General features: G+C 38.8%; 1 protein-coding gene across 1 annotated transcript; it reads left to right on the forward strand.

The window, feature by feature from the left end:
- The first annotated feature begins 931 nt into the window (after positions 1–931).
- On the forward strand, positions 932–13,973 carry LOC114292944 (cyclic nucleotide-gated ion channel 17-like). Its single transcript, XM_082918329.1, has 4 exons — positions 932–1,142; positions 11,033–11,211; positions 13,236–13,577; positions 13,677–13,973. Exons 1-4 carry the CDS (start codon positions 932–934, stop codon positions 13,971–13,973), a joined length of 1,029 nt encoding a protein of 342 aa, XP_082774455.1.
- Positions 13,974–15,185: the final 1,212 nt, after the last annotated feature.

A 15,185-nucleotide genomic window follows, 5' to 3' on the forward strand; every position in this document is an offset into this window, starting at 1 on the left:
CACGTCTTAGCCTACTTGCGAGTAGCACCTTCAAACCATTTCCAAACAAGCATGAGATGTTTTGTTCCAACCTAGGCGATCTAGTCTATACTTGTGTGTTGTGCGCATCACATAGTAATTATAGGCTAATAATCGGAATAAGAATGCATCTATTTTTAAAAACAAGATATCCTGTTAGTAAAGGTCGATCTTTGATCGGGCGAGCGGGGGTGTTCATTGCATGACCTTCCCCTCTCGTACCCAAGTTCTCATGCCGTGGCAACTTTGGTGATGACGGACACGTGGCCTTAGGCAACGAGTTAGGGTTTCCTAAATTTTTTCAAAAATAAAACATTTAGGTGGCGACTCTGTATCTGGCAAAGCAGTCCATGTTTGGCATTTCTTTATAAAAATCAGTTTTCCAAAACGATTTGCCGGATTTGGACTCTTTGGTGATTTGTCGGTCTTGCATTGCACTTTGCGAGATTAGATTAAGAACCGTGACATTTGAGTCCGAACTGTAGTAGCCCAATGAACAAAACAGATTTTTGCGCCGATTCGTGCACGGAGCCGGGACGTTCGGGCACGTCTACAAGGAGCTATATTATGGTATTTCATAAATCAATCCTTGGAAAATCCCTCATTTTACTATGCAGTGCAATTAGATGTTGAAGAGAAAATCATTAATATGTTCCGACAGATGCACAAATGATTATTGATTATAGTCATTTTGGTGATGTTCTAAGCTTTGATATGACCTACAGAACTAATAAATAATACCGACCACTGGCAATTTTTACTGGCTTTAATCATCACAGGGAGACGATTATATTTGGTGCTACACTTTTGTATGATGAAATTAATGCTTCTTTCCAATGGTTTGACACCATCTTTACAGCTATGTTAGGAAAAAAGAAATCGTAAAACCATCTTTATTGATCAAGATCCAACCATGGCAAAGGCTATCCCATTGGTGATGCCAAAAACATATCATCGAATTTGCATATGGCATATGCGACAGAATGCTATGAAACATTTGTGGTATTTATTCAGACAAGGGTGCAAGTTTGCAAAAGATCTTTGTGCATTCATTGATGATATTGATGATGAAGATGAATTTCTATGTACTTGGGATGCCATGCTTTCTAAGTATGATCTTCAAGGTAAGAATGGCTGGAATTTATTTTTCAGGTAAGAGAGAAATGGGGAAAACCATATGTCAAATAGACATTTTGTGCTGGAAGTAAAACTACACAGCAAAGTGAGAGTTTAAATTTTTGATATAAGGTATTACTTGAAATCAAACCTCGACTTAGCATAATTTATTAAACATTCTGAAAGGGAGGTCGACAATAAGTTCTATAATGAGTTGACTGTAGAGCACAATTTAAGGCAAAAATTGCCTCGCAAGAAGATGAACGCACTAATATTGACACAGGCAGGGCAAGTGTACACATCAAAACTATTTGAAGAATTTCAAGCTCAATATGAATTATACCAAGGAGCTTATATAAAGGAGAATGAAAATCAACCAACACATGAATACATAGTTGCAATTTATGGTCAATCTAAACCTTACAAAGTTTTTGGCAACCCTTTAGATCAAATTGTTTAGTGCAATTGTTATAAGTTTGAAGCAGTTGGAATATTGTGCAGCCATGCTATAGCGATTCTGGTTTTGACCTGACTCTTGTTGTATCACGGACTTGGGTTTCATGGTTTCATATTGTTGTTCACATCATGCTTCCTTTGTATCTCCTTAAATTTGGCTATTGGATTGTCGTGGTTACGTTTGGGACATGTTGGTTGCTTAGTTTCCAAACTCTTGTTGTCCAAAATTTTACTCCTCCGCTCGAGCGACATTTTTTGCGCTCAAGTATACGTGTGGACTCTTAGTACTTTTGCAGGTCTGCAAAATTACTGGGAGAGTGTATTCTACGCTCGAGCAGTTCTTTCTACACTCGAGTGGGCTCAACTCGAGCGACCCCTCTTGCGCTCGAGCTTTGGTCTATTGTTTGCAAAACTGCTAGGAGTGTGCATTTTGTGCTCGAGCGTTGCTTCTTGTGCTCAAGCAGAAAAACTTATTGTGTCTGACGCTCGAGTGTCACTTCTTGCGCTAGAGTGAACTGTGTGTGTATCAATTCGCAGCAACCTCATTCTACATCACTTTTTCATCTCTGTTCTTTCCAAAACCCTAGATTTAGAGTCTTTCTCTTCTCTCTACATTTTCACCTAGATCCATTGATTTCTCTACCCTAGTGTCTTTGGGAAAGAGGTAGAGCATCTCAAGAGCTCCATTTTGATCCGAACAAAAGTTCTTTCGGCGTCTTTCAAGTTTTCTCCTTACTTTGCTAGCCTTCTAACTTTGGGGTATGGACTTTCTACACTCTCTTATGAATTTTAACTTGGTTATTCATTTATTGTGTAAATAATGTTGGCATGTAGAAGATTTTAAACAAACCTAGAGTTTCGGTTTGAAATCAAAAGAGGGGTTTTCAAATTAAGGTATTGAGAATGGTTATGGGTGTACATATAAGGATGTGTTGTGTTAAATTTGTTGATTTTGACAAAAGGATTGGATTTGGAAATAAATGGGAGATTTTGCCGTAAAATGTCTGAATTAATTATTTTGTATAAATAATTGTAATTAGTATTGGAAATGTGAAATTGGATAGATGTTGATATAAATGGTGGAGTTGGATGCTTGTCATCTCTCACCTGTGGAAATTTGGATAGTTTATTTGCTTTGGAGATTGTACATCTGTTTAAAAATATCTGTTGTGAGCTATTGCTGGAGGATAGCTATGATTGATGTAGAAATTGCACGAGGATTAGGTGAATTGAAACTAATCTTTTATTGGTTGTCCTTGAATATGACTGTGTTTTTAATACATTGTATATGTATGATGTTTGGGTGAATAAATGGGATAGACTCCATTAAATTAAGTTGGCTTGTGTGTCCAGGGTGAAAGTCTCAAAAATCACGTGTGTATACATGGGTGCCGATTTTCGCAGACCAAATTTTCATAAAATGGCAAATTTGAAGTGTTTGTGTAATGATTGTATTAGTTAGAGAACTACTAAGTTGTAGCCTTAGTTAGGTTGTCTAAATAGCAATGGACTTGACTCATGGATTGAGGTGAAATGAATTGTCATGAAATGAATTAAGATAAAATGGCTTGAGATACGAAACTTGACATACGATGATCTTGTGACAATACGAATAATTTTATTTTGGGCATTGTCTATGCATGTCATACTTATATCTTTTTAAGATTCATATATTACACTAGATTGTCTCTACTGGGATTTGGCTCACCCTACTTGCTTAAAATATTTTCAGGTGCTAATGATATGCCTCCACCAAGGACTTAGCTTGGGAGGACTGTAGAGCTGAAGGCTCAATTCCTGCTTATTTTGTATTTGCTTCTCACAAGCCCAGGGCTTTATTTGTACTGAGCTTATGACTCATTTTGTTGTAACCAAGCACGATCTTGGAAAGATGTAAGCCATTAGGGCATATGAATATCTATTTAGCTTTCATTTCTTATTACCTCTTGTAACACACGCTGTAGATTCGAGATGAACGATTTATGAATGTATATTGCATGTGTCACATTTTGTATATTAACTCTGATTAATGAAAGCTTCTTATTTTGTTTATATCACATTGCACTAGTGTTTGGGGATGGTTTATTGTAATTATTTTTTGGGTGTTACAACTTGGTATGAAAGCGTACAGGGTTTGAATACTTTGGGTACGTAGGAAGTGGTTAGTACCACAATGGATTTGTTTTGCTTGATAGAGATTTTAGTATGTACCGTGTGCTTACATGATAACATGCTTATGTGATTATATAGGTATGGGATTTGATTCCTAAGATATTGATTGGGTCTACGGGTTTCTAGAAGTCCTGTTAGAAGAGCACTTGATCACTGTTGTTTCTAACCGAAACTCTGGCAACGCCGCGGGGCGGTCATTATCTTGGAAGGAAATTCATATGTGTTTACGTGACTATGTGCTTAGGTGGAGTGAATTACAGTTGTCCACTGCTTTAGGACGCGAGTGAGTTTACTTTGACACATTTGTAAATGTGCTAATCTGTTTTGTTATCTTTATTAAGATGTCAGGACGTGGACATGGTGGTGGTAGGCGTGGTAGGCCTAGGAGGCATGAGGTGCCTTTATCAGATGAAATTCTGGCACAAGAAGAAGGGGTTGGTCAAGCCAATGTGGCCAAACCAATTGGTCAATAGGCATGGGTGCCTTAGCCCACGAAATGGATGGAGCATTGCGGGAGTCTATGGACAGGCCCAAGTACCTGAGGTAGGGCCGTCTTTCTTGAAGTGAGAATTTTTCTGGTCAAATCCGGATGAGTTTTTGGGTGATCCCAAGGAGCCACTGAAGGCAGCTTAGTGGCTAGAGCAGATAGTGAAAACGTTCAAGATGCTCGGCATTTGAGGATGACTAATTGCAAGTGACTTTGGCATCGTTCCAGTTGAAAGGAGATACGGGTTAATGGTGGAAGTATGCGCGTAGGCACAATGGGTGACTTGGAAGGCTTTTGTTAGCGCCTTCCATTCTACCTCTCATAGTTAGGGAGAAGTTGAGAGACTAGTTCTCCAAGCTTGTGCAATTGAACACTTCGGTGGCCGAGTTTGAGGCCACATTTACTAGCTTATCGAGGTTTGCACCAAAACTCGCGGTGACAGAGGAACACCGTTGTGTGGAGTTTGAGAAGAGATTGAGGACTAGGCTAATGTTCAAAGTGGCCGAGTTGATGATTAGAGATTACGGATGCCTTATAGAGGTGGTGACTCATCTTGAGACCGTAATACAGATGAATGAGGAGAGGATGAGGGGCTCCAAGAGGAGTCAGGACATTCAGGGGGACAGTAAGAGACAAAGGGGTCCTACCCCACAGCAATCACAGGGAGCTCAGTCAAGGTCTATTTTTTTAGTGCCGAGTTCAGGTTTTAGAAGAGGTGGTCAGGGAGATTTCCCTTGTTACAAATGTGGTTAGTTCGGCCACAAGTCTCCAGCTTGCCCGCAGAGAGGAGGAAGGCAACAGTTTGCATCTTCTTTGGCTCGTTCTCAGAGCTAGAGAGTTAAAGGAGAGGGCAGCCACTCACTTGTTATCAATGTGGGCAGGCGGAGCGCATGAAGATATTTTTTCCTTAGTTGGGTGGCACACCCGATGCGTCTAGTTTGAGACAGACACAAAGCCACCAGCTTACACAATCAGCACAGCCCTCGAGGACCAATTAGGGAGCCTCTTAGGCTCAATTAGTGCATCAGGTTTATGCTCTGAGGGGTGAGTAGGTTGAGCAGAGACCTACAGGGCGTGTGTATGCTGTTACCGCGCCAGATCTTGTACCAGCGCCTTCAATAGTGGAAGATACCTTCTTCTTTTGTAATTCAGTTACTGATGTGTTGATTGATATGGGTGCATCCCATTCATTTATTTCGTCTGCATTTGCATTAGTTTTGGGGTTAGAGTTGGCTCAGTTAGCATCTCCTATCTGTATAGAATCACTTATTGTTGGTGAGGTTATTTTGAAGCAGGGTTGTCGGGGTTATGACATAGAGGTTGCCAGTCGCTGACTTCTTTTTGCATTTGTGTTGATTGATATGTCTAGTTTTGACGTTATAGTAAGTATGGACTAGTTGTCATCCTATCAGGTTGTTACAGACAGCTACCGTTAGAGGGTTATTGTATGTACCTTGAGCGGTGATTGCTTTTATTTCTTGGGGGACCGGGTCGATAAAGTCTTATCACTAGTGTATGATCCGCGTGGGCGGAGTGAGCTTAGTTGCCTTCTTGCCAACTTCTTGAGTACTGAGTGTGATGAAGTCCAGGTTGAGTTGCCAAGGGTAGTTTGTGAATACCCAGATGTTTTTTTGGAGGATCTTACTAGTTTACCACCTCACCGAGAGATCGAGTTCTCTATTGACTTAGAGCCCTGAGTTGAGTGAGTTGAAGATTCAACTCCAGGAATTGTTAGATAAGGGTTTTATCTGCCCTAGTACTTCACCTTGGGGATTACCAACTCTTTTTGCCAAAAAGAAAGATGGTGCGTTGCGACTTTGTATAGATTATCGGTAGTTGAATCGAGTAACTATTAAGAACAAGTACCCAATGCCTTATATAGATGATTTGTTTGATCAGTTGAAGGGGTCTTGTTGCTTTTCTAAGATAGGCTTGAGATCGGGTTATCACCAGTTGAGAGAAAATGAGGAGGATATCCCAAAGATGGCATTTCGTACGCGGTATGGCCATTACGAGTTTCTAGTGATGCCCTTTGGGCTAACCAATACACTAGCTGTGTACATGGATTTGATGAACCGGATCTTCCGTGAGTTCCTAGACCGTTTTGTGGTTATCTTTGTGGACGACATCCTGATTTACTCACCCTCTGAAGAGGAGCATAACAAACCCTTGCGAGTGGTACTTGAGTTGCTTAGAGCCCATAAACTGTATGCTAAGTTTGGGAAGTGTGAATTCTGGTTGAAAGAAGTTAAGTTCTTAGGCCATGTGGTATCCAAGGAAGGAGTGACTATAGATTCATCCAAGATAGAGGCAGTGCAAGATTGGAAACCACCTAAGAATGCTTTCGACATCCGTAGTTCTTTGGGGTAGGCCGGGTACTATTGTAGATTTGTGAAGGATTTCTTTAAACTAACCTCACCATTGACTAGATTGACGAGGAAAGGGATCAAGTTTATGTAGAGTGAGACTTGTAAGAAGTTTTTTCAAGAGCTTAAGGTCAGACTTACCACTGCTCCAGTTTTGATTATTTCAGAGAGAGGTTTGGGCTATTTGGTGTATTGTGATGCCTCACGGGATGGTTTGGGTTATGTCTTGTTGCAAAAGGGGAATGTAGTAGCCTATGGTTCGCAGCAGTTGAAAAGACATCAGAGGAACTACCCTACTCACGACCTAGAGTTAATGGCAGTGATTTTTGCCTTAAAGATTTGGAGGCATTATCTGTATGGTGAGAAGTTTGAGGTGTTTTTTGATCACAAGAGTCTGAAATATCTGTTTACACAGAAAGACTTGAATCTGAGGCAGAGGAGGTGGATGGAGTTCATAAAAGATTACGATTTTGAGTTACATTATCATCTGGGGAAGTCCAATGTTGTGGTTGATGCCTTGAGTAGGAAATCTATTAGTAGTGTGGCTTGTATTGCTGAAAATGGGAGATGTTGGGTACTATTGGGGAGTTTGACTTGCATCTTGGTGAGTCTGTTGAATCTGCAGCCTTGTTTTCGATAGTTGCATAACCTACACTTGTGAATCGAGTGATAGAAGCACATAAGGGTGACCTTGAGGTAGAATTCCTCCGGGAGAAGATTTCCAATGGGAAGGTAGAAAGAGGCTTGAACGTGTACTCCGACTTGAGTGTTAGATATCTTGATCATCTCTTCGTGCCGGTGTCTTGCCGGCAGGAAGTACTCCGAGAGTTTCATCATTCATGCCTTGCGGTGCACTCGGGAGGCACAAAGATGTATCACGACCTTTGTTGTCAGTTTTGGTGAAGGGGAATGAAGAAGGATGTGGTCGCGTTTGTGTCAAGGTACCTTACTTGTCAGTAAGTGAAAGCTGAGCATCAGAGGCCAGCAGGTTTGTTGTAACCCTTGCCTATAGCCGAGTGAAAGTGGGAACATATCACGATGGATTTTGTTGTGGGCCTTCCAAGGACTCAACAAGGTAGTGATTCTATTTGGGTGGTAGTTGACCGGTTAACTAAGTCAGCGCACTTTATACCTATGCGTATGAGTGACTCGGTAGACTATCTTACCGATCTTTACATTAGGGACATAGTGAGGTTGCACGGGGTCTTAGTGACAATTATTTCGAATAGAGATCCGTGTTTTACGGCTCAGCTAGGCAGAGCCTACAGAGTGCCTTAGGCACGAGATTGAATTTTAACACTGCATATCATCCTCAGATTGACGGGCAGTCCGAGCATACTATTCAGATCCTTGAGGATATGCTTCAGGGTTATGTCCTTGACTTTAAGGGTTCGTGGGAGAGGCATTTGCCCTTAGCGAAATTTACCTATAATAATAGCTTCCAGTCAAGTATTGGCATGGCACCATTTGAGGCCCTGTATGGCCGATGGTGTAGATCTCCTGTAGATGTGGGTGATGTACCAATGTTGGGTCCGGAGTTAGTCCGAGAAACGACTGATAAAGTTGCACTTATTGGTAAGAGGTTGGTTACTGCCTAGAGTCGTCAGAAAAGTTATGCAGACCGTAAGAGGAGACCTCTGTCTTTTGAGGTGGGAGACCATGTATTCTTGAAGATATCACCTAGGAGAGGTTTGATGAGATTTGGGACGAGTGAGAAGTTATTCCCTCGATTCATTGGGCCTTTTGAGATCCTTGAGCGGATTGGAGAGGCAGCTTATCGTTTGGCCTTGCCGTTACAACTTTCTAGGGTTCATGATGTGTTCCATATTAGCATGCTTCGAAAATATGAGTCGGCATCGCACGTGTTGGATTGGACCAACTTAGAGGTACATGAGGATGCCTCATATGAGAAGAGACCATTAAGGGTCTTGGATACTCGGGATCAAGTCTTGTGAGGCAAGACAATTCCCTTGGTTAAGGTATTGTGGAAACATCACGGGGTTAAGGAAGCAACTTGGGAACATGAGTTGGAAGACCGTGAGAAGTATCTGGACTTATTTGTTGATGTTTAAACATGTATTGCAATTTTGATTATGTTAGTGAAATATGAAAGCATTGTATATGTTTTGAGAATATGAAAACATTGTATATGTTGTATATGTTTTAGAAACACAAGTTTAATGCGAACATTGCATATGTTTTAAAAAATGTGAATTGTATATTCAATACTAAGAAATTGTTCGTCTTGTTGATGAGAATGGATGACCGGGGAATGGGTCATGATGATAGAAATGATTGATGATCATTATTGTAATTGGTTTAAACATAACTTTAAAACTTGATTTGAAATTTCAGGGACGAAATTCCTTAATGGGGAGGTTATAGCGATTCCGATTTTGACCCGACTCTTGTTGTATCATGGACTCGGGTTTCATGGTTTCATATTGTTGTTCACATCATGCTGCCCTTGTAGCTCCTTAAATTTGGCTATTGGATTATTATGGTTGCGTTTGGGACAAGTTGGTTGCTTAGTTTCCAAACTCTTGTTGCCTAGAATTTTGTTCCTTCGCTCGGGCGGCACTTCTTGCGCTTGAGCAGGCTTTGTGGACTCTCAGTACTTTTACGAGTCTACAAAACTATTGGGAGAGTGTATTCTACGCTTGAGTGGTTCTTTCTACACTCAAGTGGACTTAGCTCGAGCAGCCCTTCTTGCCCTCAAGCGTTGTTTTGTTGTTTGCAAAATTACTGAGAGTGTGCATTCTACGCTCAAGCGAAACAACTTATTGTGTCTGACACTCGAGCATCACTTCTTGCGCTCGAGTGGACTGTGCGTATATCAGTTCGCAGTAGCCTCATTCTACATCACTTTTTCATCTCTTTTCTTTCCAAAACCCTAGATCTAGAGTCTCTCTCTTTAAAACTCACATTCTCTCTAATTTTCACCTAGATCCATTGGTTACTCTACCCTAGTGTCTTTGGGAAAGAGGTAGAGCATCTCAAGAGCTCCATTTTGATCCGAACAATTCGGTGTCTTTGAAGTTTTCTCCTCGCTTTGCTCGTCTTCTAACTTTGAGGTAGGGTTGATTGTGTAAATAAGTTTCAGTTTGAAATCAAAAGAGGGGTTTTCAAATAAAGGTATTGAGAATGGTTGGGGGTGTCGATATGAGGATGTGTTGTGTTAAAGTTGTCGATTTTGACACAAGGATTGGATTTGGAAGTAAAGGAGAGTTTTGCCCAGAAATGTCTCAATTAATTATTTTGTATAAATAATTGTAATTAGTATTGAAAATGTGAAATTGGATAGATGTTTATATAAATGGTGGAGTTTGATGCTTGTTATCTCTAACCTATGAAAATTTAGATAGTTTATTTGTTTTGGAGATTGTATATCTGTTTAGAAATATCTGTTTTGGGCTATCGGTGGAGGATAGCTATGATTGTTGTAGAAATTGCATGAGGATTAGGTGAATTGAAACTAATCTTTTATCGTTTGTCATTGAATATAACTGTGTTTTTAATACATTGTGTATGTATGATGTTTGGGAGGAGAAATGGGATGTACTCCATGTTTGTGAAAGGAAAGGGGATGGACTTCATTAAATTAAGTTGGCCTGTGTGTCTAGGGTGAAAGTCTCGAAAATTGCGCGTGTATACATTGGTGCTGATTCTCGAGGACGAAATTTTCGTAAAATGGCAAATTTGAAATGTTTGCATAATGATTGTATTGGTTAGAGAACCACTGAGTTGTAGTCTCAGTTGGGTTATCTGAATAGCAATGGACTTGACTCATGGAATGAGGTGAATTGAATTGTCATGAAATGAATTAAGATAAAATGGCTTGAGATACGAAACTTGGCATATGATGATCTTGTGACAATACGAATAATTTTTTAATGGGCATTGTATATGCATATCATACTTATATCTTTGTTAAGATTCGTATATTGTGCTAGATTGTCTCTACTGGGCTTTGGCTCACCTTACTTAGGAAAAACATTTTCAGGTGCTGGTGATATGTCTCTGCCAAGGACTTAGCTTGGGAGGACTATAGAGTTAAAGGCTCAATTCATGCTTATTTTATATTTACTTTTCACAAGCTTAGGGTTTATTTGTATTGAGCTTATGACTCATTTTGTTGTAACCAAGCACGGTCTTGGAAAGATTTAAGCCATTATGACATATGAATATTTGTTTAGCTTTCGTTTCTTATTACCTCTTGTAACACATGCTGTAGATTCAAGGTGAACGATATATGAATGTATATCGCATGTGTCACCTTTTGTATATTAACTCTGATTAATGAAAACTTCTTATTTTATTTATATCACATTGCACTAGTGTTTAGGGATGGTTTATAGTAATTATTTTGGGGGTGTTACACATGCTCTGAAGGTTTGGATGTGATGGATCTTACTAGAAAAATATATTCTAAAATGGTGGACAAAAATTGCTAAGGTTGGAAATGTGAAAGATTTGAAAGGACGTGATGTTGAAGTTGATAAAAAGTTCAAAGTTATGACTCGATATAGAATGTTATGCTCTGAATTGGTAAAACTTGAATCTCGAGTAGCAGAAGGTGAAGAAACATATGACTTGGTAGATACTTATATAAATGATATGTTCGAAAATGTTGAAGACAGTTTATCGAGAATTCATTTCAAAAATTCAAATGCTACTAGGACAAACGGACTTAAAAGAAAAGAGGTTCCTTCCAAGGGAAACAAAAAGACCAAAAAGTTGGATAGAGAAGCGAGCTAAAAAAAAGAATGGAAGATCAACTCAAGCAATTTTTCCAAATGATGATTCTCAGGTATCTTCAGGTATTTTCGAAGTACATGAAGAAGCTATCCTGCATAGCTTACCTGCGGATCTTCGTCGTGATATCCAATGCCATCTCTGCTTGGACCTTGTTCGACGAGTATCTTTCTGTCAAATATTTTTTGTTTGTAGAGCTAAAATTCCATGTTGTGAAACCCTTGCCATGTGTTTGTCCAGAATGGTAAATTTCGAGGAATGTTGACATTAACCAAAAGGGAATGAGAAATGTTAAGGATACTAACACTTCTTCTACTAGCAATCTTACTCACTCACAAAGCTTATGTGGGTTCCCACACCAAATGAGGATTGATCCCACAAAAACTTGTGAGTGTGTCACTAAAATTGTTAGTAGAAGAGTTGGCATCCTTAGCATTGTTAAAATGGAATTGCAACCATAGAGACAAGACAAAAATTCCATAAGCTACTTCCTCCATGAGCTCCCCTCGTGACTTGTACTAGAAATAAATGTTCATGCCTATGAAGCACGGATACCTCTCCGAGGGCTATGTATTAGTATCGAACATGTGGTCGACACGTGTCCGACACGTCACAGAAGGTGTCCCTTTTTTGTTTTGTTTTTTTGTTTTTTGTTTTTTTTTGTTTTTTTTTGCAGCCAAACACGTTATGGACACATTTCGGATACCTTGGGGTCAAAAATAGAAAATCTGAAACTTCAAGTGGGGGTCAATTTGTTAAAAACAAAAATTGAAGAAATCTAACCAAGCTCTAACCTTGATTTTGAACAAAAAGTGGAGAAGAGGCTTAGAGAAGGCTATTGGCTGCTGGCTGCTCTTTGCTCTTGCGAAGGTATGTTCTTCTTTTGATCTTTTTCTTCTAATCTTCTTCTACTTTTCAATCTCTGTATCTCAGTCGCTCACTCTTTCGATCTGCTCTCTCTTTTTCTTCTTCTTACAATCTTCTTTTTCGTTTGAAGTCTCTCTCTCTCTCTCTCTCTCTCTCTCTCTCTCTCTCTGTGTGTGTGTGTCTGTGTTTCTCTTAGTCACTCTCTCGCTTTTTTTTTTCTCTCTTAGTTGCTCTCTCTCTCTCTCTCTATTTTCTTTTTCTTTTTCTTTTTATATGCTGATTACTCTCTCTTTCTCAATCTGTGATATTTTTTTTATATTGTTTTTTTTTTACTTTTATCTGGCTATCTCTATATTTATTATTTATTTATATATTTTTTGTTTATTTATTATTTATTTATATATATTTTTTATTTATTATTTAGTTATATTCTTTTTTTGGTTGATTAGTTTATTTATTTATTTATTTTCTCTGCCCTCTAATTTTTTTTATTATAATTTTATGACATATAATAAATAATTTTAATTATATATATTGAATGTGACCCCAGTGTGTCGTGTCCCCTATTTTTTGAGAATTTGTGTTTCTGCGTGTCCATGCCGTGTTACGTGTCTGTATCCATGCTTCATAGGTTCATGTTGTTCCAAACATAGCTTTGGTTCTTCTTTGTTTTGTTTTGTTTTGTTTTTTTGTGTTTTGTGTTTTGTTTTTTATTTTTTATTTTTTGTTTTATTTTTTTTTTCCGGTGTGCACATGTGTGCTTAGCATCCAAAGTGCTTTATCGGTTGACTTGAGGTTAATAGTAAAGTTGAGATATAAATAAGTAATATCAAACCTTTACGCTATGTTTGAATCATGGATTTTGGTATGTATTTAGAAAGGGAAACAAAAAAGCGTCCAAACACGGCTTGAGATTATCCCCTTATAAATTAGAAAGTTAAAATGCCAAGATTTTAATTTACTCTTCACAATAACACTCATTTTTTGGGCATTGGCAGGTTCCATTCTTCTCAGAGATGGATAATCAGTTACTTGATGCAATATGCGAGCTTTTGGTCTCCTCATTGAGCATTGAAGGTACCTACATTGTTCGGGAGGGTGACCCCATCACAAAGATGCTTTTTATTATCCGGGGGAGACTGGAAAGTTCTACTACAAATGGAGGCCGGGCTGGGTTCTTCAATTCTATTACATTGAGACCTAGAGATTTTTGTAGGGAAGAGCTACTTGCCTGGGCTTTGCTTCCAAAATCGACACAGAACTTGCCTTCTTCAACTAGGACTGTTAGAACACTAGCTGAAGTTGAAGCATTTGCATTTCACGCTGAAGATCTCAAGTTTGTAGCCAACCAATTTAGATGCCTCCACAGTAAGAAGCTATAGCATGCATTCCGTTTCTATTCCCACCATTGAAGGACGTGGGTGGCCTGCTTTATTCAGGCGGCTTGGCAGTGCTACAAGAGGAGGAGGATGGCAAGAGATCTCACTTCGATGGAGTCCTTTGCTTTGGATGAGAGAGCAGTTGGTGAGACTATCCAGGAGGAGCAGCAGGATGGTTCTAATCCTTCTGAGCCAAAACCGAACATGGGGGTCACAATATTGGCTTCAAGGTTTGCTGCAAACACTAGAAGAGGAGTTCAAAAGATTAAAGGCATGAGCCTGCCTCAGTTACAGAAACCTGAAGAGCCTGACTTCTCTGCTGAGCCAGATGAATGGTTGCTATTTTGTATCACCTAGAGGTATATACAACTACACATTTCACTGCAAAGAGAAAGATGGCTCAGATATGAACTCCAAAACTGTTCCAAATGGGGCCTGAAATTCACATTGTCCACGTCCCTAATCCTATGCATCTTCTGCCAATTGGAGAAAGAGATTGTATTGTATTAAGAGAAGGGGTATGTGTAGTTTATAACAATGTAGTAATGTTGTTATTTTGTACTATATATTCTTTCATTGTACTACTAGGATCTTTAGAATCAACTCCCAGTTGATGATCTATTAGCCAGTTCAACTGCTGTGGACCCTACGATTTGCAAGTAAAATGATTTGTCAAATTTGCCTAGAGAACATGATGATAGAATCATCTCTGTTATATGCAGCCTGCTATGAGATTGGAAGCGTTTTATGGAAAATTATTAGATAGTTGCCAAGCTTCTCATGACTCCACGAGTTATCTTTGTATAGGTTGTATTTTGTTGCACCGGTGAAACTGAAAGGATATAGTTTTTCTCGGGTCCATTTAGGTGGACTAGATCATTCGGTTGGGCTTGTGGAGCTTATGATGGGTTTCACTATGTTGATTCGATTCATTCATTTTGTAGGATTCTATTTAGTAAGGAAAAAAATCAACAAATTGATTAGTTAATCATACTCACATTATTTTATTGTATTTATGATGATTTATTTTTTTAAAATATATAATAATCTGAACCGTTCACTTTTTAGGATACGTTTAATAGAATATTCTTGTAAAATTTCAAATTGATCGGATATTAGTAAACCTATGATCAAATCAAATTTGTATCTGCAAAAATAAATAGGAGGTGTAATTTTGATTATAAAATTAAAAACAAAATTTGAAAATTCTCGAATTGTCTCGTGATTACATGATTATCGATTTAGGCAATTTAATAAAAATTATGAAACCATGATCAATATAGAGTGAGAGAGTAAAATAAAAACACAACCACGACACCAAGATTTTTTACGTGAAAAAATCATAATTGGAATTTACCAACTTGTGATAAAAAATCACGGACCCTAGACCAAACGAATAATCCGCTATGAAGTAAGAGTAGTACAAGAGATATCTTACAAAGGACAATCTAGGCTCACGAGTTTGCTTAACTTATAAATAGCTCCAGTCCCGCCTTTACTGGATATATCCGCTTCTGCTATTTAATCCACAACAGTGTCAAATCCATGACGAGCTTGCTTTGGAATCCA

Source organism: Camellia sinensis, chromosome 3 (genome assembly GCF_055761805.1).
Source record: "Camellia sinensis isolate YWXY chromosome 3, ASM5576180v1, whole genome shotgun sequence".
NCBI classification, from domain to species: Eukaryota; Viridiplantae; Streptophyta; class Magnoliopsida; order Ericales; family Theaceae; genus Camellia; species Camellia sinensis.

Excerpts from the sequence above, each read along its gene's own strand:
- LOC114292944 (XM_082918329.1), top strand. The coding sequence starts at position 932 with ATGGCAAAGGCTATCCCATTGGTGATGCCAAAAACATATCATCGAATT. Across the intron at positions 11,212-13,235 it reads GTGAAGAAACATATGACTTG|GTTCCATTCTTCTCAGAGAT; the intron begins GTAGATACTTAT and ends GGGCATTGGCAG. Across the intron at positions 13,578-13,676 it reads ACGCTGAAGATCTCAAGTTT|GCGGCTTGGCAGTGCTACAA; the intron begins GTAGCCAACCAA and ends TGCTTTATTCAG.